A 24143-nucleotide genomic window follows, 5' to 3' on the forward strand; every position below is an offset into this window, starting at 1 on the left:
AACGAAGCCCCCGCCGGCCACCGAACCACGTCCTTACCACGGTATTTGTATTTGCCGAGTTCGCCATTTCCACACACAACACAAACAAGAGGGGGGCAACCCCGAGAAAACAAGATAAAAACAAAAATCAAAAAAAAGAAAAGAAGCCAAAACACCGGAGGGTGACCCAAGCAAGCCACCGCAAGACTGGGGGGGAATTTAAAAATAAAATCTGATCCTGAAGTAGAGGGGAGCGGTGAGAGGAGGAGGGGGGCAGTCCTCCCGAAGCTAAAAATCTCGAGAATCGCCCTTTAAAAAAAAAAAAAAAGAGCCTAGACCCTTAGGGGGTCCGGGGGGCGTTGCCCACTCCCCACCCCGCGCCAAGGAAGGGAACCACCACCGGTCGCCGCTCCCCACACCGCCGCTGCCGCCACCGGCTGCAGCTCCAGCCGTCCGGTCCGCCCGCTTCTTCCCTTTATATAGTGAGCCAACGAGCTGCGCGAGCCGCCGCCGCCGCCGCTGCCGCCGAGACACAGGGCGGAGGGGGAGGGCGGGGCGGAAAGGGCGGGGGCAGAGGTGGGCGGGGCTGAGTGCGAGACACCGCGAGAGCCGCGTCGTCACGCGCTCGGGAGGGGGCTGATCGGGCTGAGTCTGGGGACTGGAGTAGTGTAGTAGGATCGTGGCTTCCTCTTAAGTCTTGTGGTCACGTGGTTGGCACCCAGGCGGATGTCTCGGGCAGCTCTTTTGGTAAAAGGGGCTTGCAAACCACAGATGGAAAAAGCGTGAATTCTGGCGACGCTCGAGTTCAGTGCCGCTGGGACCGCCTCCTGTCAGGCGTTTTCTGCACCTCCCCGCAATGGAGGAACTAGGAAATGTGGAAGGGGTGGTGGCGGCTGCCTCGTTAGGAATGGCCGCGGAGGGCAGGTCACGTGGCCCAGCTTCCGGTCCCTGGCGCGCTGGGACGGGGGCAGAATTTTAAATGCGGAGTCATCCCTAGGCTGAGAGCTTGGTTGGACTCCGCGCTCAGAGGCTGTGGCGCCTGTAGCTCAGTGTGGGCCTTTCGCTTGCAAAGTTGTGTCCGTGTTCTAAAGGTGATGAAAGCTGATTTGTTACTGTTAACACATTCCAGAATTAAATACCTCTGAAGTCGACCGAGTTCGTCTCCACCAGAACTTTAAAAGTTTCTGGATTTAAGTTCCCCCAAGGACTGGCCCCTACTTTTAAGTGATTTCTCTCAGTGGTGGAAATGCCAAGAAAAACCAAGCACTTCTGCGACTCCACATGGCCAGTATGTATTGATTAATGTCTGAAATACTTGTCTCAACCCACCAACTCACATGCCCTCTCGCTGCGAGAGAGCTGGCAGAAAGTGTCTATTAATTGGAGTGCATTTGACCTACTTTGCTCAGGCTAAATCCCATCTTTATGTCAACATTTTAAGCAGAACAGAGAATGCTCTGTTTAGAAGGCACAATTTACAGTACCTAATTTTTCTGCCCTTAGGAATTTCAAGACATGGAATGTAGTCTGCATGAGTGAGGGAATTTATCCTCAAAGACAAAGACAAAGAAAAAGTTCTGTGCTGCTGAAACCAGGTTTGAAGAATACGGACATCCTCCTATAGAGAGGAGCAGATGCAGCCTGTCAGGAAGAGATCAGCGAAAGCAGAGGCCAGTAATACTCAGAAAATGGGAAGTTGTGGATAGGTTTGTGAACAGGTATAAAAATATCTATTAACCTTGAGATTTCTTTTAAGACATATGATCCTCCTTTCAACACTCAAGTTGCTTCTCAGTTCCCTACAGGGCTGCGTGTTTGGGATACTTTTTAAAAATACAGGAGCCTTTCTGCTGGTAGTGTCTTCCCCACAACATGCCTCTCGCTAGGGTCTCCTTCATCCCTCTCCAGAAGAAATAAGGAAACACAAGAAGAAGTTCCTGGTGCAGAGCCCCAATTTCCATTTTATGGATGTGAAGTGCCCAGAATGCTATAAAATCACCACCATCTTTAGCCATGTACAAACAGTAGTTTTGTATGTTGGTTGCTCCACTGTCCTCTGTCAGCCAACAGGAGAAGAAAAAAAAAAAGCAAGGCTTAGAGAAGGATGCTCCTTCAGAAGGAAGCAGCACTAAAAGCACCTCGAGTCAGGATGAGTGGGGAAACATCCCAATAAACACATTTTGGGTTTTAAAAAATGCATAGGAAATAATAGTATTCTTTTTTATCCTCACCCGAGGACATTTTTCCATTCCTTGCACAGATAGAGTGGGAGGGAGAGAGAGAGAAACATCGACGTGAAAGGGACACATCGAGTGGCTGCCACCCGCACGACCAATCAGGGCTGGGGACAAACCGCAATCGAGGTACATGCCCCCAGCGGGAACCGAACCCGGGTCTCTCCTGACCGCAGGCCGATGCTCTAACCGCTGAGCCAAACTGGCCAGGGTGGAAATAATAGTATTCTTGATATATTATATAAAATTGTGATTCTGTCAACATTTGTAATTCAGTTAATATTCAGCTGACCATCAGCCTGGAAAGTTATACCATTCCTGGTCAATTTCACTGCAGTAAAGAGGACTTCTTATTACTTCATTATTATGCATACTACCAACTGTTTGCACATGGAATCCCTCACCTTCCACTTTGTTTTATTCTGTACTAATACCATTGTAATTAGCTAGTTATTAATAATAGAGGAGCAAAGAGGGAAGGTCAGACATTATAAGCATGTCATTTGGGCAGCTTCCTGCAACTTTGTACTCCCCAGGGAACCACCAGCCTATGCCCTGCTAATCTCTTGGGGAAAGGATCCAACAACGGGAAAATAGATGCATGCTCAGTAAAGTTGAGATGACATACGAAAGGTACTTGCCTACTAGTTACACCTGGGGACAAAGATGGTTGGCCAGAATGGGTATGGCCACTGCAAGTCTGAAAATTTGGGAATACATAATCCCCTAAACAAAGGAAGTCGCTTGTGGCTCATGGCTCACAGGACTCTTGGCTCCTTGCATTCTCCTGTATGACACCAATGGGCTAATGGACTGCAGAGGAAAACATGAGCTGAGCTAGCCTGATGCTGGTCTGGACCCAGCTCCAACATGGAAAGGAAACTCTGGACACTGGTTCTGATTTTAGCTCTACTGAAGCCCCTGATACACTTCTTCTATGACTGGACCAAGGGAAATGGGACTTTGGAAACCCAGGGGTGTAATTCCACAGAAATAAAGCCTTCTACCATATCTCATCCTCCCGTGTGAGTCTCAGAAAATTCCTTAGGATGTGGCAAGAATCCCACTCCCACTAGCAACCAGGGGGAGACAAGGCCCTTTCCCCTCCATTAATTCTACCATCTGGTATTCTTAACTAAATGATCAAGTGTTTTGCCAACAGTTAAGAGTGAGACCATTGCAGACAGGACATGGGAAGAATCAATGAGATTTACTCTCCACAGAATTATTCCTGCAGGGATTGATGTCAAAGGTATGTTCTGACCTAAGAAATAATGGAATATAGTTATCGTATTAGAAAAGCAGAAAACCCAATCCTGGCCTCCTGAACACCTTCAAGCTCCCTGGAGGCCTGAGTCAGCCTCTCTACATACTGTGAATCGCAACATGCTTACACACTTGATTAATGTTTTCCCAGATCTCTTCCCAGTATGCCTGGCATCTAAGTAACCATCATAGATTCCATTCCAATTCATTGTTTTCCAATCCTCATTTAGCTATAATATGCCTTCAATCAAAATATGTGTCCCAGCCAGCTTAATTTCAGAAAGAGACATTTTCTGATCTTTTGCTAAAACAGTGGGTCTGAATAATTTGGAGGCTATAGCCCTTTCATTCAGAAAACTGAAAATTAGTGAACAGAAAACTCCCATGTAAGACTGGATTTAGAATCATATTTAAATTGTTTTTATCTGAACTTTTTCTTTGTGCACAAAAACTTGACTAACCCTTCTAATATTAGCAATTCCTTGTACTATATGAGATATTTATACTGGATTTTTAGTTTGTGAATTCATTCTTTGTAACAGCCATATACTTAAACAGATAAATACATAATAGTGCTTTCTTTGTGATGAATCTCTTTTTAACTTCAAACTGTTTTCATTTGGCAGATTAAAAAGTTACTTCTTTTTCATAATATTAATGTTCTGCCTAAAAACTGAGTAACTACCAAACAAAAAAGGGGGAAAAAAAATCAATGAATGAATTTTAATAGACTGTAAACAAAATAAACAACAAACCTTATATGTCTAAACATTTAAGTGTTTTATAACTATTTAAGCAACAATGCGAAGAAAGAAGAAGATACATCTGCAGATATGAAGGTATCTCTCTATGTGGAAGGATTAAGATCTACTCCTGAGTCAGCTATGGGAATTTTAGGCTTTTTTTTTTTACCTAAAAAATTCTTCAGTGTTTTTTGTTTTTATCTTTATTTTAATGAAAGAGATGCTAAGTTTCGTACCTCTTTTTGTGCCCAAATCCATGTCTGAGAGACTATGCTCCCCAAGGGCTGTTTTCCACTCCTTTGTGTAACCAACATTGAAGATTTGAGGGGTGTGGGGTATAAATGACAAGGCGAGGATGTGGCTGTCTAGTGATCCTTTAGTTATTAAATTTACCCCCCCCCCCCAAAAAAAAAAGCAAATCTAAAAAGACTGCTCATGGAAACTGGCTTAAACTAAAATCTTATTATATGATTTCTCTTCAGCTTCCATATTCTTAAATAAGTGAATAAATAAAGTTAACTATCTGGCATAGTTAGGCATCTTACAGCCTTTATACACTCATATGTATTAGGCACGTTGGAAGATACAAAGGTAAAAAGAAAAGATCTTATGTCTCAAACTTACTAATCCTAGTCAAAGTCCCCATTGTAAAGCATAGTGAAGAATTACAGCACTCATTCAAGATATTAGCACTGATGTGTTTTAGTCCTACCAAAAAATTTTTATTACATTCAGATTTACCTCATTTTTAAGATTTTACAAACACACACACACACATTGATTTCCACATGCAACAATTATTTTGCAGTGTATAAGAAGAAATTGCTGAGCACACAAATTACTTCTAAGAGATTAAAAAAAATTTTTTTAAATGTTCATTTTCTGCCTTCTATCTTTTACAGTAGTTTGAAATTGTTACTCTATGTCTTAAAATAGCAATTAACTTGCAGTTATTTTCTGTATATCAAAATGTAAGCCATTTTCAGGTGGCTTAACAAAAATAAATCACCTTAGTATTCATAGAGTGTGGAGTCTTTGTGGAATAAGGCTTGACTCACCATTACTTCTCTGTGTGACCTTCTGCAGTAACTAAACCTCTCCATGTTGATAAGATGTAATAAAAGCCACCACCTATGATTGTAGGGAAGATTAAAGTTACCAGAAAGTGCTTCAATAAGTATTTAATGGATGTTTTTATTATTTATGGTAAGTGTACAATAATAGCTAGCTACAGCAACATCAAAACAAGGAAAAGTTCTTTCAAACTTTGTGGAACATTACCATTAGATTTTAATAATGATGATAATGGCCAATGATTTATTTATTCACAAGAAGTTTGGCCAAAGTTTTATACCTCAAGTGGTGAATATACCACTTTTGTATATAAATGTAAAAAGTATATGCTATCATGAAATAAGACTTCTTAAGCTGAATGCTGATTTACCAGTTAGAATTTGGCCATTGACTCATCAATACCAGTTTTAGGACTCTATCACACAGACATAGTGAAAAAATATGAACAGACTTATGCCCGGGACTATTCACTGTGGGACTAATTGTAACACTAAAATAAGAGAAATAACCCCACAGGTGCATATAAGGAGATTGGCTGAGTAAACTATGGTACTTGCAAACAATGAAGTATTGCACAACTGTAACAAGGAGTGAGGGATATCTCTATATACCGTTAGTAAATGATCTTTTGGAGATAGTGTTAAGTAAAAAGCAAAGTATTTGTTATTTGTATTCTACTGTTTAAGAAAAGAGCAACTATAAAAATGTGTACACATACCCTTGCTTACATTTTTCAAATAAAAGTAAAGATAAACCATATATATATGTAGACATATATATATAATTTTTTTAAAAGAGGGTTACTTATAAGGATAAGTAGAAAATATTGTGAGAAGACAGGAATAGAGGCTAGACTTACTTAACTATATTTTTTTGGATTTGACTCTGGAAGTAAATATTTCACATAATTATGAAACAAAATTGTCTTTTGATAAATCCCAAAACTGAAAATAAAATAGAGCAAATCAAGTAAAAGTATATTCCATAATATCCATGGAAAATAAGTTTTCCAAGTGACTTTAAAATGCATTAATTTTACTATATATCTATAGTAGGATATTCTCTACGGACAAAAAGAAATATGAAAAATATTTTTCACTGTTTTTAGTATTTATATGGTGCTGTTAATGTTTGTACATGTATTCTGTTTTTTTGGTTTTTTTTAATGTGAAATAAGGGATCAAGAAAATGAGTAAATTATAAGAATTATATCATCCCAATTATTCTTGAGAAGCAGGATTCCCAACATAGAAGAAGGGAAATATAGATGTAAGATAGAAGAGGATAAGTAAAAATTTTGCAGTCTTGAATTTGAATTAGAAGTATCATGATGCATTTTGTCTTTTATACACCCCACCTCGGTTCTGAAAAGGCCTAGAAACAATAACCAACCTAGTAGCAATGAGTATACTTAGTACCTAGATTATGGTTCTTCAAGACCAGTACACCTTGGAGAAATGCCTTATTCTGAATCTAGGTCAAGAGCAAGAAAAATCTTCTTTCTTAAAACAACAAAAAACCAAACTCTGTATATTTTAGCTAATAAAAATATACATAGGTCATGAAAAGGCCTAAATACAGTGACCCAGCAGTATCCCTGAGTACCTCTTGCTCCCAGATTATGAATCTTGAAAAACATTTTCTACCAAAGGAATCAGAGCTCCTTGGAGATGTTGCCGACTTCAGGACTAGGGTAAGACTAACATTAGTTTAAACCAAATAAAATCTCCAATCATTGTCCAACTGAATACAAAAGGAGTCTAAAATATCTTTTCTTTTTTTTTTTTTATCCTCAGCCGAGGACTTTTTTTGTTGTTGTTGCATTTATCTTCAGATAGAGCAGAAGGGAGAGAGGGAGGAAGAGAGAGAGAGAGAAACATCAATGTGAGAGAGACACATCGAGTGGCCGCCACCCACACAACCCCAACCGGGGCCAGGAACGAACTGCAACCAAGGTGCATGCCCTTAGTGGGAACCAAACCCAAGACTCTATGGTCCACGGGCTGATGCTCTAACTGCTGAGCCAAACTGGCCAGGGATAGAATATCTTTTCATACAGATGGTAAGGAAGGTGTATCAGCTTCCTGGGGCTATTGCAACAACGTACCACAAACTGGGTGACTTAAAACAACAGGAATGTATTGTCTCACAGTTCTGGAAGCCAGAAGTCTGAAATCAAGGTGTCAGCAGGGCCAGGCTCTGTCTGACAGTCTAGGAAGAATTCTTCTTTGCTTCTTCCCAGCTGCTGGTGGTGGCCACCAATCCTTGGCTCTCCTTGGCTTGCGATAGCATCAGACCATTTTCTGCCTCCATCTTTATGTGGCATTCTCCTTGTGTCTTTACATTGTTTTCCCTCCGCACTTATCTGTCTCTGTGTCCAAATTTCCCATTTTTATATAGATACAGTCATATTGGATTCAGGCTTACCCTAATGACCCATTTTAAACTGATTGCTTCTAACAAGACCCTGTTTCAAAATGAGGTCATTTCTGAGGGACACTTGGTCGGGATTTTAACACACCTTTTTAGGAGGACATAATTCAACCTATAACAGAAGATATCAAAGACTACTAGTATCATGTGAAAAGAAGCTAGGAGCCAATATGAAGAAGGTCCCACTGGCCAAAGATGAGATACTTTTGAATATCAATAGGATAGTACTTGCAGTAAGTTGAACCACGTCGAATATTTAAATCTAATAATTTATAATGCTGCTAAAAAACAAAACATGAAAACTGCAATTGGTCACTATTGGAGGACGCTAAGGAATCAACTCATTATTTTGGAGACTGGCAAATAAAGAAAAATAATCAGACACTTATCCAGCCTTTACTATATGAAATGTACTACCAAGTACCAAATAGTAGATATAGTGAGTTGAATGATGGCCCCTAAAAGATATGTCCATGTCCTAATCCCCTGAATTTGTGAATATTACCATATGTGGAAAAAGGGTCTTTGGTAGTGTAATTAAATTAAGGATTTTGTGATGAGATCATCCTGGAATATACACTGGCAGGCCCTAAATCCATTGACAAGTTGTCCTTATAAGGAACACACAGAGGTGAACAAACGGAAGAGGAAGGGAAAATGTACCCAGAGTCATAGACATTGGAGCAATGCAGCCACAAGGAGTGCCAGCAGTCACCAGAATCTAACAGAGGCTAAGAACAGGTTCTCCCCTGGAACCTCTGGAGGGAGTACGACCACACTGACACCTTTATTTTGGACCTCTGTCCTCCAGAACTGTGTGAGAATAAATGTCTGTTGTTTTTAAATCCTGATGTTTGTGGTTATTTATTACAATAGCCTCAGGAAACTAATACAGGAGATGAGAGGAAGTTTCTCTTTGAAAAAGTATGGCAGCTAATAAGTAGATAAGGAATGAAAGAATAATATCATTTGGCAACCTCTAATGAATTGAGATGGAGGCATTAAGCACTGACATCTGCCAACATCACAGAAAGGGAAACAAGGAGATGTTATGTGCGTCCTGATGAAGACCGTGCTATCACCTTTAAGCTAGTCTTACCCCGACCCACACCACCCAAAAATATAAACCCTGCGTGTGGTCAAACTTCTGGATCTAACTAATAACTTACAAAAAATACAGAAGATGCAGGGACGTAGTAAGCTACATCTCAAGAATGCAATTAACAAAATCAGACCCTTCAACAACTGAATTTTGGGAGAGAGAATCTACAGATTAAAGGACTACTTAAGCCCTGGCCAATTTGGCTCAGCAGTTGGAGCATCAGCCTGCGACCAGAGAGTCCCAGGTTCGGTTCCTGCTAGGGGCACACACCAAAAAAAAAAAAGAAAGAAAAAAATAAAAGACTACTTAAGAGACCGGCAGGTGTGGCTTGGTGGATTGAGTATGGTCCCATGAACTGGGAGATCCCAGTTCAGTTTCTGGTCAGAGCACATGCCCAGGTTTCAGGCTCAATGCCCAGTAGGGATCATGCAGGAGGCAGCCGATCAATGGTTCTCTCTCACATCAATGTTTCCATCTCTCCCTTCCTCTTTCTCTAATAAATAAATAAAAACATTTTTAAAAAATGCTAAAAGACACTTAAGAGACCTATCAATCAATCACAATGTGGGGAACTTATTAATTCAAATAAACTATAATATGAAGATAACAATTATGAGACAAATCGGAACACTTGCTGGATAGTTGATGAAATTAAATAGTTTTTGAGTTAAATAAAATTTTCTATTAAAAAATCAAGGATAAACCTAATGAAACCTTATTTTATAATCGGTCGGGGGGTGGGGTGGGGGGAACATGCAGGAGGCAGCCAAATGATGTTCTCCCTTATTGATGTTTCTATCTCTCTCCCTCTCCCTTCCTCTCTTTCTATAATCAATAAAGAAAAATAATATTTAAAAAAACTGGAACTAGATGGGCTAATTTAATGTCTTCTCCAGAACCTCTGGTAGTAGAAATAGTAGAGATTATAAAAAGTGAGGTTGCAGAAACATTATTATAGATTCCAGACCAGAATGAAAGTGAGGAATCTACAGAAATACCAAGGTTCTTCATCCACAGAGCTTGTCTTCTGTTTAAAGAGAGTTGATATTCCCAAGAAGACCTGGTGTTGTGTTATAAATGTAATTAATATTAAACACTGTGTTTAATTACATGGGTTTCCTCTTTCTCTGATTCTTGGCTCTCAGCTACATATGTCTTATCTTGATTCCCTAGTTGAACTGCTGTGATTTGGGACAGGTTAAAATGGTAAAAATTAAAGTGCTGGTTCAGACTTGCTCAGAATATTGTAAAAATATTCTTTTAGTAGTCAAATGTATCTTTGATTTACCTGCCAACCTTATCTTCTTACTCATATTCCTTCAGTTTGATAGAGATTTCTTATATGACAGAAAATTCTACATAGACAACTTTCTAATAAAATACATCATAGAAGGTAAATTAAATCTGTAGTTAATCTGCAAACTTTATCTTCGAGAATTATTAAAACTATGGAACTAGATGGCACGACTGGTGTAGCTCTTGTGGTTGAGCATCGACCCATGCACAGAGAGGTCACCAGTTCGATTCCGGTCAGGGCACATGCCCAGGTTGTAGGCCAGATCCTCAGTGGGGGGCATGCAGGAGGCAGCCAAATGATGTTCTCCCTTATCGATGTTTCTATCTCTCTCCCTCTCCCTTCCTCTCTTTCTATAATCAATAAAGAAAAATAATATTTTAAAAAACTGGAACTAGATGGGCTAATTTAATGTCTTCTCCAGAACCTCTGATAGTAGAAATAGTAGAGATTATAAAAAGTGAGATGGCAGAAACATTATTATAGATTCCAGACCAGAATGAAAGTGAAGAATCTACATAAATACCCAGGGCTAGTCTTTGTTTAAACAAGGGTTTCTGTGAGAAAATCAAGGGGTATAGTTCAAATACCTTCTTGAAAATAAGGCTCTGGATTAATGTTGTAGGATGGTTCAAAGTAATGAGAGAGTCAGTAGGCAAAAAGAATGGATATTTAAACAGGAAATATGGAATTTTTTAAAAAATTAGGAATTTGCCATTTTGTATTACCTGCCAAACTGAGAAACAACAATAATTACAGATTTACTTTAAAGCTTTAATCAATCACATCGTATCTCCTTGAAGCTTGTAACAGTCAAATGAGACAAATATTAGTATCCCTTTCTCATAAATAGAAAACTGAGACTCAGTTTAAGCAGTGACTTGCCCAAAGTCTTTTTTTAAAAAAAAATCTTTATTGTTGAATGTATTACAGATGTTCCTCATTTTTCCCCCATTGACCCCCTCCTCCCCACTCCCGCCCCCCTCCCACCTTTTCCCACACTATTGTCTGTGTCCATTGGTTATGCATATAAGTTCTTCGGTTTATTTCTTCCCACCCCCCAACCCCTTTCCCTTTGAGGTTTGTCAGTCTAGCAATGAATGTGTACTTCTTAATCCCTTCACCTTTTTCACCCATTCCCCCAACCCCCTCCCATCTGGCAATCAACAAAATGTTCTCTGTGTCTATGAGAATGTTTCTGTTCTGCCTGTTCATTTTGTTTGTAGATTCCATTGTTGATAGATATGTATTCATTGCCATTTTGTTTGTTCATATATTTTATCTTTTTCTTCAAAAAGACCCTTCATCATTTCATATAATAATGGTTTGGTGGTGATGAACTCCTTTGACTTTTTCTTGTCTGGAAAACTCTTTATGTGGCCATCGATTCTAAATGACAGCTTTGCAGGGTAGAGTAATCTTGGTTGTAGGTTCTTGCTTTTCATCACTCTGAATATTTCTTGCCACTCCCTTCTGGCCTGCAAAGTTTCTTTTGAGAAATCAGCTGACAGCCTATGGGAACTCCCTTGTAGGTAACTAACTGCTTTTCTCTTGCTGCTTTTAAGATTCTCTCTTTGTCTTGAACCTTTTGCATTTTGATGATGATGTGTCTTGGTGTGGGCCTCTTGGGGTTCGTCTTGTTTGGGACTCTCTGTGCTTCCTGGACTTGTATGTCTGTTTCCTTCACCAAGTTAGGAAAATTTTCTGCCATTATTGTTTCAAACAGGTTTTCAGTTTCTTGTTCTCTCTCTTCTCCTTCTGGCACCCCCAAGATGCGAATGTTGGCACGCTTGAAGTTGTCCTAGAGGCTCCTTACACTGTCCTCATTTTTTTGGATTCTTTTTTTCTTTTTTGCTGTTCTGATTGGGCATTTTTTGTTTCTTTGGATTCCAAATTAATGGTTTGCTTCTTGGATTTATGCACTCTACTATTGAATCTGTGTATTCTTTATTTCAGTTAATGCCTCCTTCATTTCTGACTGGTCCTTTTTTATGTTCTTGAGGCCCTCACTAAGTTTACTGAGGTTCTCACTAAGTTCATTGAGCATCCTTATAAGCAGTATTTTGAACTCAGCATCTGTTAGGTTGCTTATCTCCATTTCGCTTAGTTCTTTTCTTGGGGTTTTGTTCTGTTCTTTCATATGGGACCTGTTTCTTTGTCTCCTCATTTTGGCTGCCTCCCTGTGTTTGTTTCTGTGTATTACTTAATGAGAGGTATGGGGCTATCTGCTTGTTTGAAAGAATTTAGGAAAACCTGAAGCAGGATCCAAGACAGGCCAATCCTATGGTTAAGCAACTAGCAAAAGCTTGGGTGGGCCTGAAAGTTGGGTGGGGTGGGGCCTCAGGGAATCACCAGGGTGGGGCTGCCAGTGTGAGCCAGGTTGCTGGAGTCCCAGATATGGGGACTGTCTGCCGCCCCAGGGAAGGGCTCACCAAAGGAACAAAGGCCTCTGACAGCACGTTTGTCCTGGAGAAAGCCCCCTCTCTAGCCCTCAACTTCAATGCCAAACAGCTCAGTTCTTCCCTGTATGTCTCTGGTGCCCCTCGACCTGCCTCCCCTCCAAGCTTAGAGGGAGAGAGTCCGATAAGTTCGTGTGCGGGCCCTTTAAGGAGCTGCCTGGGGCTCCAGCCGCATCAGCTTCCCTGAGCCTCAGTTCCTGCTGGTTTTTCCAGCCAGAAGTTATGGGGATTCTCTTCCTGGCACTGGAATCCTGAGTGGGGTGTCTGGTATGGGACGGGGACCCCTCAGTCCTCAGGAAGGAACTTCCCAGCCGAGTTGTCCTCCTGATTTTTATCTGCCACACATGGGTGTGGGACCAGCCTGTCACGCCTCCGCCCCTCCTACCAGTCTCGATGTGGCTGCTGCTTTAATTCCGTAGTTGTAGGACTTCCATTCAGCTTGATTTCAGGTGGCTTTGAATGATGGTTGTTCTGTAGTTTAGTTGTAACTTTGATGTGGTTGTGGGAGGACGTGATACCACATATACCTATGCTCCCATCTTGACCGGAAGTCTTGCCCAAAGTCTTAATGCTACTTGTGAAATATTAGAGGTACAAATTCAAGGGTCTTTCCACCTGTCTAGAAATAAGAAGCTATCAATCCAGGAGAATCTGAAGGTTTTTGAATCAACTTATGTTGCTCCTTAAGTTCTTCAAATATATATTAATTATATAATGTGTTAAGCTTCATTTAGAAGAAAAGAAACACTATAGCACATACAAAATTGAGACGTGAAACCAAGACTTTGCCCTGATTAAATATACTTGCCTCCATAAAAGCATCATCAAAAAGCATTTATTAAGTTACTTCAATAAGTGATTTCTCTGTTTCTATATCAGTTGAAAATAATCTATTTTCCATTCCAAATAGCACTCACTCAATTATTGAATTTGGCAAGAACAGCCATGTTCTTTTCTTTTTTATTTTGTTTATGTTTTTATTGATTATTTAGAGAAAGGGGAAGGGAGAGAGAGAAACATGGATGTGAGAGAGAAACATTGATCTGCTGCCTCCTGCACGTCCCATACTGGGGTTCGAGCCCGCAACCAGGGCACTTGCCCTGACTGGGAATTGAACTGGGACCTCTCAGTCCATGGGGCGACGCTTAATCCACTGAGCCACACCAGCCAGACAAGAACTGCTATTTTCTAGCAAGATTCTCTATAATCAACACTTTGTCTAGCTTTATAATTATATTTGAATTTAATTATATTTCTTGTTTCATAAAACAAGAAAACTGAGGATAATCATTTTTAGAGATAGAACATTGGGAAGGTAGAACATCAATCTTTTTCTTTTACCCAGTGTGTCAGTGGTATGACTCCCATTATGTAGATAGAAAAATAAATTAAATTGGGCCTATGCCAATGTCACTGCATAATATATTAGAAGAGGCATTGTATATTAATAGATACAGTGGCATAGCAAGTACCCAAGAGTTTGGAGTCAGATAGACCAAGAAGCTTGTTTTTGCTTTGACCCTGAGCAAGTTAATGGCAATAAATAATATTACCTACTTTAGAGAGTTGTGTGAGAATTAAGGGATAATCTGTGTATAGCCCCTTAGCACAGTGATTGACACAAAGTGGGGCCTCAGTATATATTAGAGACCATAACAACAATAATAATATTGATGGTACAGAAAACTAAATGAGTTCTGTTTTGTCCTTGTCACGTTGAGCAGTGGAGTGGAATAATCATTAGGAATCAGAACACACTTCTGAACTCACTAATTAAGAAAATCCACATCTGCCTTTTGGATGTGTAAGTCTTTTCCATCTGTAGAATTATAATCAAAGAAGAAAGCATTTCCAAGTTTGAGATAAAACACATACTACACTTAGATTAGTACATTTTTACCAATTTCTTTGAGGTTAAATAATTTGATTTCTCTATTTCTACATCAGTTGAAAATCATCAATTTCCTGAATGATTCAGATTGTTTAAAATTAGAGGCTTTATATAAATCTCTAGTCAAGAGATAATTGTTCATTTGTCAAGTGTAGAATGCATTACCATTCCTCAATAAATCTTAAATTAAAGTGATAGATTTTCAGCCTTCAGATATGTTGTAGGGTATGATAAATATCTATACCATTATTTGGCCACAGGATGGCAAAATGCACCTGAGCCCAGATAGAACACAGGGCTAGGAAACCACATTCCCTTGGTTGGTGTTTGATGTCTTCTTCATCTTATGTCGCAGCTTCCCGAGTGATACTTATCACTAACAATGGTTTTATTTTCATAGGTTAGAATTTATCACATATTTGATTCTTAATTCTAATTTTAGTGAACAACACGATCAAGTCCAAATCCCTTCTTTCTAACTCTCTCCCTTTTTTAACTTACTTTCCTTCCTTCTTCCTCTTCTCATTGTCTCCTTCTTCTTTTGCTTATATTATTTCTCTTTTTAAAAAATGTTTTTTTTTTACTTATCTTTATTGTTGAATGATTACAGATGTCCCCCCTTTTTTTCCCCATTGACCCCCTCCTCCCCAATCCTGCCCCCCTCCTGCCTTCCCCACACTATTGTCTGTGTCCATTGGTTATGCATATATGCATAGAAGTTCTTTGGTTTATCTCATTCCGCCCTCCCTCCTCTCTTCCCTTTGAGGTTCATCAATCTAACAAACAATGTGTACTTCTTAATTCCTTCATCCTTTTCACCCATCCCCCCAGCCCCCACCCATCTGGCAAGCAACAAAGAGTTTCTCTGTATCTAGGAGTCTGTTTCTGTTCTGTTTGCTCATTTTGTTTGTGGATTCAATTGTTGATAGGTATGTATTAATTGCCATTTTATTGTTCATATTTTTGTTCTTTTTCTCCTTCAAGAAGACCCTTCAACATTTTATATAATACTGGTTTGGTGGTGATGAACTCCTTTAGCTTTTTCTTGTCTGGGAAACCCTTGATATGTCCATAGATTGTAAAGAATAGCTTTGCAGGATAGGGTAATCTTGGGTGTAGGTTGTTGCTTTTCATCACCTGGAATATCTCTTGCCACTCCTTTGTAGGTTACAACCTGCTTTTCTCTTGCTGCTTTTAAGATTCTCTCTTTGTCTTTAACCTTTGTCATTTTGATGATGACGTGTCTTGGTGTGGACCTCTTTGGGTTCATCTTGTTTTGGACTCTGCTTTCTGGACTTGTATGTCTGTTTCCTTCACCAAATTAGGGACGTTTTCTGTCATTACTGTTTCAAATAGGTTTTCTATTTCTTGCTCTCTCTCTTCTTTCTGGCACCCCTATGATGCGAATGTTGGCACACTTGAAGTTGTCCCAGATTCTCCTTACACTATTCTCATTTTTTTTAATTCTTTTTTCTTTTTGCTGTTCTGACTGGGTGTTTTTTGCTTCTTTATATTCCAAGTCGATGGTTTGCTTCTTGGCTTTACCTGTTAGCTCTAACTTCCATATTACTGCCCCAAGCCTCTTAAATCTTTTACTTTCATATTGATGCCCCAAGCCTCTTACCATTTCCCCTTGCTCTAAGCCTCTCATTCCAGGAAACCAAAACCCATCACTCTAGTCAGGAGGAACGGAATGACGGAACTACCCTAACAAATGGTCACTCGACAAGAAAAACAAGTTTCAGGAGACCCCAGCCCCGACCAATCAAGAACTCGGGAGACCCCAGCCCTGACCAATCAAGGACGACCATGACTCTTCGGCTGAACGTCCACCCCCCAGCCCTAAGTTTAAAAATCCTGAGTCTGGAGGGGCCGGTTGCTATTTTCTCCTTAGAGGTAGCCCGGCAGGTCTTTCCCTCAATAAACCTGAACTCTTCTGGTTACTCAGCACCGCCTTGTTCTTACAATTCCCTGTAAATTATTTTTTTATTTCAGTTAATGCATCTTTCATTTTGACTGGTCCTTTTTTATGTTGTTGATGTTCTCATGAAGTCCCTTGAATGTCTCACCAAATTCCTTGAGGAACCTTATAACCAGTGTTTTGAACTCTGAATCTGATTGATTGCTTAGCTCCATTTTCTTTAATTCTTTTCCTGGAGTTTTGTTCTTTTCTTTCATTTGGGACATGTTTCTTTGTCCCCTCATTTTGGCTGCTTCCCTGTGATTGTTTCTATGTATTAGGTAGAGTTGCTATGTCTCCTAGGCTTTGTAGGGTGGCCTATTGTTGTAGGTGTCCTGTAGGATCCAGTGGCACAGCCTCCCTGATCACCCCAGCTGGGCCCTCCAGGTGAACCTGTAATGTGGACTATACACACTTCTGTTGTAATTGAGTCTTGATTACTGTTGGCACATCAATGGGAGGGATTTACTCAGGCTGACCAGCTGCAAGGACTGGCTGTGCCCACTGACCACTGGTCTTGGAGGATCAGCTGTGTAGGGGCCAACCACACAGAGCAAGACTTACTTCAGCAGGGCTCTGGTACATACTGAGTCTGCTCATTGAGTGTGTCACTTGTGAAGGTGTTTGGGTGGTGGTGCTTCAATGTGGTCTGAAGCTTGGTGTGCTGGCTCTGGGGCAAGGTCAGCCACTGTCTGTGTTCTATCCAGGGCCACTCAATTACAAAGTGATCTGCCGATGGCTGCTTCTTGTGTTGTGCTTGGACATGCCCAGGAAAAGCCAAGTTGTGAACCAAGGCTGGCTGCTTCTAGTGCCAGGCCTGGGGCCACTTAACAAGAGGTATGGGGTTCTCTGAGACCAGATGCTGCTTGTTTGAGAGAATTTAGGAAACTCTGAAGCAGGATCCACAACAGGCCAATCCTATGTAAAGCCTTCGGAAACAGTTTGGGTGGGCCCGAAAGTAGGGTGGGGCAGGGCCTCAGGGAATCACCGAGGTGGGGCAAACAGTGTGAGCTAGGTTGCTGAAGTCCCAGATATGGTGGCCATATGCCGCCCCAGGGAAGGGCTCATCAAAAGAACAAAGGCCTCAGCCAGCAGTCTGTCTGAGAGAAAGTTGCCTCTCCAGCCCTCGCCCCTGAGGCCAAACAGCTCAGTTCTTCCCTGTATGTCTCTTGAAGCTGAGCTCTTTAAGAGGAGCTGCCTGGGGCTCCAGCAACCTCAGCTTCTTCAGCCTCCCTCACCCTCGGTTCCCACTGGTTTTTATAGCCAGAAGTTATGGGGGTTTTTCCCTGGCACTGGAATCCTGAGCTGGGTGCCTGGTGTGAGATGGGGACCCCTCACTCCTCAGGAAGGACCGTCACAGCCAAGGTGTCCCTCCTGATTTTTATCTGCCACACATGGGTGTGGGACCAGCCTGTCCTCGAATAAGGCTTTCTTTCAATAGAACATGGGATGCTAGAAAAATGAGTCTCATAAGTTTCTTTTAAGTAACTGGGAGGATGTTGGTACCCTTTACTAAGGATGGGGAATATTGGGGGAAAGGCAAGTTTGGATGAGAAAAGTTATGTTTTGGTTAGGTTTAGAGGTTTGTTGAACATTCAAATGGAGACATCAGACAAACAGTCGAATACAAATACTCAGCAACTGACCTGCAGATAAAGATTTGGGAATCATTTTATACATAGGTATTTACAGCTATGGGAATGTATGAGATCGTGTGAGTGGTAGAAGGGTCCTGTCAGCTGAGAGTAAGATGTAAGGATATGAGTCATTTTCTTGTGAACAGAAGTTCAAATGTATTAAAGAAGTGTGTAAGGTTGTTATGTAGAATCAATGATTTTTTTGAGATTTGTGATGAGAATTGTTATAACTCAGTGCCATTGACCCAAACTCCCAGAGGCCTTCACGACAACCAAAGGGGTTGTCAGTTTACTCATTTACTGAAGAACATTCTTCACTAACTAATCCCTAAGTAATCGCTAACCCTGGGGTAATAACTAACCCTTGAGTAATCCTGGGCGGCACCAGGGATAATCTATTGAAAACATCTTGACCTTTGAGATGTCTGGGAAACTGAGTAACAGGTAATTAACTAACTGCTAAATTCCGCTTCTGTAACATGCTTGCTTACACGTAGCACTCCCCCTTACAAAATCCTATAAAAAGGAGCCATTTTAGCTCTCCGAGGCCGCAGTTACTCCTGTGTGGGACATACTGCAGGTGCCTGCAGACTTAGCTCAATAAACTCCTTTTATTAAACCCCATCTCGGCGTCTGAGTTTGGTCGATCTCCTGGGTTACAACAGAATCATAGCTATGTGCTTCTCTTTGGTCTCAGTCAGTGACTTGTGCGAAGGCACAGAATAGGTACAGGTAGGTAGTTGCATTAACTAATGTGACAAACATCAGTGTCTCCAAATATCCATATTTCCCTTTTCCTTTAGCAGTTGAGTGGCTTGGGTTTAGCTGGTCTTTCCCAGTGAGCGATGACATTTTTGAGCCTTCTTTATAGCTGAGTGTCACCCAGTGGTTAACTTGGATGTGAGGTGTGATGTGTCCAGCTCCTGGTGCTGTCTTTCGGCCTGCCGGGATCAGTGCAATGCAATGAAACTACAAGCACATGCTGCTTGGAGTGAGGGGGAGCTTTGCAAGGTAGCAAATGCCCCAGATCGAGACTCAGTCCCATTTATTTGCAGATTGGTACCCCCAGGTCACAAGTGGATATAAGTAAATTATTTCCTTGAGATGGCATTATTGCATACACCCTAGCTTTGTCTCTTGCTTTTTAAGAGAAGAGACCTTGAAGCCAAAAGATAACAAACCCTTATTCACATGCAAATGAAGCACCCAATACACACGGGCGGGCCAGGTCCACCCCTCCCCCCGCTAGGATTCCGAGAACTCATTAACATAAAGTTGAGAGTGCTTAACACAAGATTTAAAAAGGTCCATCTTCCAATCCCCCACCCCCACCACTTGCCTGGGACCTCAGTGAGCGACGCAGATGATAGAGCATTGAACCAAAGAGACAATGCAGAGGTAATGGATAAAGAAAAAATGATAGACTCAGTGAATTGGAAATTGTAATGCACTTTTAAAAATGGATGTAAAGTATTTGATAAAGAGAACACTTGAAAGGGATGGTGGTCAGAGAGATGGTGGTCAGAGAGAGGGGTGCTTGTTATTCGTAAGTGTTGGGCAAGCGTATGGCCGTAAGAGTTGGCCCTGGAATGAGATAAAGGAAAAGAATCATCAGAGGTGAGGAGTAGAAGGAACTAAGAGGCCTCAGCATTGTTTGGTTCAGACATCAAGAATGGCAACAGGAGTAGGGATGGAGAACAAGGTGGACAGCCAGATGCTAACATCTTCAGTGAATGAGGAGGCACAATGGGAGAGCAATATTTGGGGTTGTAATGTCTAATAGCAGGAACGTCAAAGGATTTAAGTTTTGAAGAGGCAGAATAACATTTTTTTTTTAATCCTCACCTGAGGATATTTTTCCATTTATCTTCAGACAGAGTTGGAGGGAGAGAAAGAGAAAGAAAGAGAAACATTGATATGAGAGAGACACGTCAATTGGTTGCCTCCTGAATGACCCCAACTAGGGCCAGAGATTGAACCCATGACTCCTGGGTCTGCAGGCCAACGCTCTAACCACTGAGCAAACTGGCCAGGGCCAGAAGGACAATTTTGAAGCTGCAATAGGAAACAAGTTCAAAGGTACATGGGATAAGAGGGGAAAGAACTGCATCCTTTTGAGAGGACGGCAGGGCAGGGGAAGCAATGCCCACAAGGGATAAGTGGGCTTCAGTCAGGGCACGGAAGTGAAGGGAATGTTCAGAGAGGATGTCATAGATCGTATTGATGACGGGTGAGTCCAGGGCCTGGGAAGGAGTGGGAGAGGGGTTGTATTCATGTTGGAATTGAGGTAGAATGGGGAGAAGAATTTGGACTTTTCATGGTGCCTGAGGCAAACGGAAACATGAGGCACGTTGGTACAGTAACCTTGAGGGCCAGTTAGAGGAAGGTCAGGAATTTGTTTATGATAGGAAGAGGGGCCCTGGCTAGTTCAGCTCAGCAGTTGGAGCGTCAGCCTACAGACCAGAGAGTCCTGGGTTCAGTTCCCGCTCGGAGCACGTACCAAAAAAAAAAGATAGGAAGAGGGGGTGACCCAGCACTCTTGTAGCCAGTTGTGGCCTGGAAGCTAAAGCGTTGAGGAAAAACGTCTTCTTAGAGTTTGGTCTTTTAGACAGTGGGCAGTGATGAGACAGCCAGAGGAGCACCCAGCAGTCTCATTGGAAGCTCCAGGAACTCTGTTAACTCACAGTATTTAAAGTCTCCGTGCCTTGGTTTGTCAGTTAGATTTATGAAATGGAGAGCATAATGATACTTACTTGATAATGATGAAAATTAAATATGTAGTAGATGGAATTAATGGCTCCAATTCTCCACCCACCTCATGTGCACACTCTTTGCCTATGACTTTGCAGTATGAGAAACAGGTGGAATCTGTTTTCCTACCTCTTTAATCTGGGCCTGACCTTGTGACTCGATTTGGCCGGTAGAATTTGGTAGAAGTGATGATGTGCCATTTCTATCTTTAGGCCTCAAGAAGCCTTATGTCTTTCCACTCTTGTCCTTGTGCTGCTGCCTCTCCATGAAAATGACATATTCAGGCAAGTCTGCTGGATCCAACAGGAGGATAAGGGAACATAGAATAGATCTGTCCTAGCTAATGTGCCCCAGTCATTACTTAGACACATGAGCAAACCCAGCCTAGGTCAGCCAATGCTCAATAGACTCACAGGTGCATGAGCTATACTAATAAACTATATTTTTAAGTCACTGAGCTGAGTGATATAAAATATAAGGCATCATACACTGTACATGGCACCATGGAATCACCCCATTAATGTTCGTGTTTCATAGCTCTGTAACAAATTACCCCAGAAGTTAGTGGCCTGAAACAATCATTTAGTGTGCTCAAGATCATGAGGATCAGGTATTTGGACATGGTACAGCAGGGATGGCTTGTCTCTTCTCTGTGACATCGGGTGCCTCAGCTGGAAGGCTTGAGGTCTGAGGGCTGGAATAATCTGAATCTTCATGCACATGTGTGTCCTGGTTGATTCGGTTGTCAGCTGAGACCTTAGCTGGGACTGTCGACTGGGACACTTACATGTGGTTGGTCCATGTGGCCTGGGCTCCCTCACAACATGGTGGTCAGAGTTGAAAGGTGAGTGAACTAAGAGAGAGTTAGACAGACGCTGTATCCTTTCATGATCTAGCCTTGGAAGTCACATAGTATCAATTCTAGTGTGCTTTGCTGGTGGGAGCAGTTATCAGTCCACCATTCAAGCCCTAGATTCTAGGGGTGGAGAAACAGATTCCACTATTTGATGGGGAGTGGAAGTTCTGGAAGAGCATGTGGGACTATTCATTTTGGGAACTATAGTCTGCCATAGTCATTTTTATTATTTCTATTATTCTCATCAAATAGATGTACTGATTGTGTCTAAATCCACCACTTGCACTTACTTCTGCCTACTTTGCTTTCATCGTGGTGTTCCCCCTACTTGGTGTGTACTTGCCCTCTTTGCCACGACCTACTTTGCCTTTTGAAGTGGTATACTTTCTTTCAAGAGCTCACTCAAAACCCATCGCTTCTCCAAATATTTCTTCTGATGGTAAGAGCTCACTTGATCTCCTGCCTGACTTTCTAAAATCCATAATGTCAGCGCCACTTCCTTTCCCCTTGTTGTACATATCTTGCATTGTTCATTATCTTCTTATGTACAGTTCTTTCTTGGGGCAGGAATCACAATATTTTAAAGTTTTAATGTATTTAGTAGCTCAAAGCGATTATTTTGCTAATCCTAAGAATTCCCTAAATGTGTGTTGTTTTTGTTGATGAAGATGATATCAGGGAGTGGACAAGAATATTCTGTGGTCTTGTGCAAATACAGCTTTGTAAGCGCATGTGAAATATTTCTTGTTGCAGCTATGTTGCTGCGTAGCCTGGGTAAATGTGGCACCGCAGCCTGAAGCCATTCATAGGAATGTTTCTGCATGTGTGTGTTTCAAATATTCTTATCACCTTTTCTTAAAGTTTTAAGATTAAGGATGTGCTCATTCTCTGTAGGTCCTTCAACCATCCCCACTTCATTGGTTTTGGCTTTTCATTTGTTGTTCCTCTTTTTTCCCTTCAAATGTTTTACACATCTTTTTTTTTTTTTTTTTTTTTTTAAATATTGATTCGAGAGAGAGAGAGGAAAAGAGAGAAACACTGATTTATTGGTGTACTTATTTATGCATGCATTGGTTGCTTCTCCTTTGTGCCCTGACCGGGGATTGAACCCACAACCTTGGTGAATCAGGATGACACTCTAACCAACTGAGCTACCTGCCAGGTCACACATCTTTCTTCTTTCCTGAAGGCTCACTTCCTTTCCTACCTTTTACTGACACTGGGATTAGAATGAAATATTAAAACATTCAGTTACTACTGTATTTCCTTACATATGCATTGATGTTTTTGTAAATTCTAGGCTTCAAATAATCTCATGTCTTTCTTTGGACAGTATATCTCCACAAGGTCATAGTTTGGGTACCAACTATAGAACTGAGGACACACGTTCTGTCGTGTAGTTTTTACATTGCATGAAAGGACTCTACTGAGAAGGTTGAGTGAAATCCAGTGTTTCACCTACTTGCAATATGCCCCAACATGGGGTTTTGTCAGCCCAGAAAGCAGGGTGACCTTTTGTGACTCAAGTTAGTGTTAAAGGTGCTGCCCTTGGCCCTGAGGGTGCACTTGCTACTGAAACCATCTTCTGAACTGAGTATCTCTGGAGGGCTGGACTATATCTCAATTACCTCTGCATTCTTTGAACCCAGTAGAACACAGAATGGGTGCTTCAGAATGCTTCCTGAATGACTACTATATTGATTCCCAGTTATTCCTGAAGAAAACAGCCATTTGATGACATGTTGGTCATTGCTGTGGAACTCAGTTGACCCCCTCACCGCCTTCCTGTAGGTGGCAGAGTAGCATAGATAAGCATGGACCCTGGAGTTAGACAGGTTCTACCACCTATCAGCTTTATGAATCATGGACAATTTAAATGGCCTCTTTGTGCTCAGTTTTCTCACCTGTAAATTATGAAGGGAATCAAAGTTTTGCCACCCTGCAGCTGAGTATTTGGGATATTAATTTTAAGCTGTTTATTAAGAAACAGCCCTGGCCAGTTTGGCTTAGCGGTTAAAGCATCGGCCTGTGGACAGAAGGGTTGAAGGTTTGATTCCCATTCAAGGGCATATACCTGGATTGCAGGTTTGATCCCCAGCTCTTGTCAGGGTCATGCAGGAGGCAGCCAATTGATGCGTCTCTCTGACATCCATGTTTCTCTCTCTCTCCCCCCCTCCCTTTCACTCTCTAAAAAAAAATATATCAGTGGAAAGGTATTCTCCAGTGAGGATTAACAAAATAAAAAGGAAAGAAACAAAGGACTCAGAACCTTTGACCCTCCCCACTTTCCTGCCCAAGAGATTCAGACAGAAAAACCTGATTCAGGAAGAAGATTTTAGGATGTTCGCCTAAGCCGAATTTGAATTAAGTATGGAAAATAGAAGGGCTTCAGGCAGAGGCTAGACACCCCCATGCCCCATTGTTTCTGAGTTGTCCAGCAAAAATTTTCGCGCTGTGTGTGTGT

The 24143-nt window shown here is 41.4% G+C and overlaps 1 protein-coding gene and 1 pseudogene across 4 annotated transcripts in view; one reads left to right on the forward strand and one right to left on the reverse strand.

Annotated features, from left to right (window-relative positions):
- The window catches only part of GTF2A1 (general transcription factor IIA subunit 1), a 52597-nt gene extending 52118 nt beyond the window's left edge, over nucleotides 1-479 (reverse strand). For 2 of the 4 annotated variants that reach the window (XM_036274573.1, XM_036274566.1), the window contains exon 1: nucleotides 38-390. In XM_036274573.1, coding sequence (XP_036130466.1) covers nucleotides 38-67 — 30 coding nt within the window. In that variant the 5' untranslated portion in view covers nucleotides 68-390. Of the gene's footprint in view, nucleotides 1-37 lie in introns of all 4 variants that reach the window. The other 2 variants (XM_036274582.1, XM_036274591.1) reach the window with 2 other exon arrangements.
- Nucleotides 480-1851: 1372 nt separating this feature from the next.
- LOC118638584 lies at nucleotides 1852-2125 on the forward strand (annotated as a pseudogene).
- Nucleotides 2126-24143: the final 22018 nt, after the last annotated feature.

This window comes from Molossus molossus, unplaced genomic scaffold (assembly GCF_014108415.1).
Source record: "Molossus molossus isolate mMolMol1 unplaced genomic scaffold, mMolMol1.p scaffold_m16_p_1, whole genome shotgun sequence".
Lineage (NCBI taxonomy): Eukaryota > Metazoa > Chordata > Mammalia > Chiroptera > Molossidae > Molossus > Molossus molossus.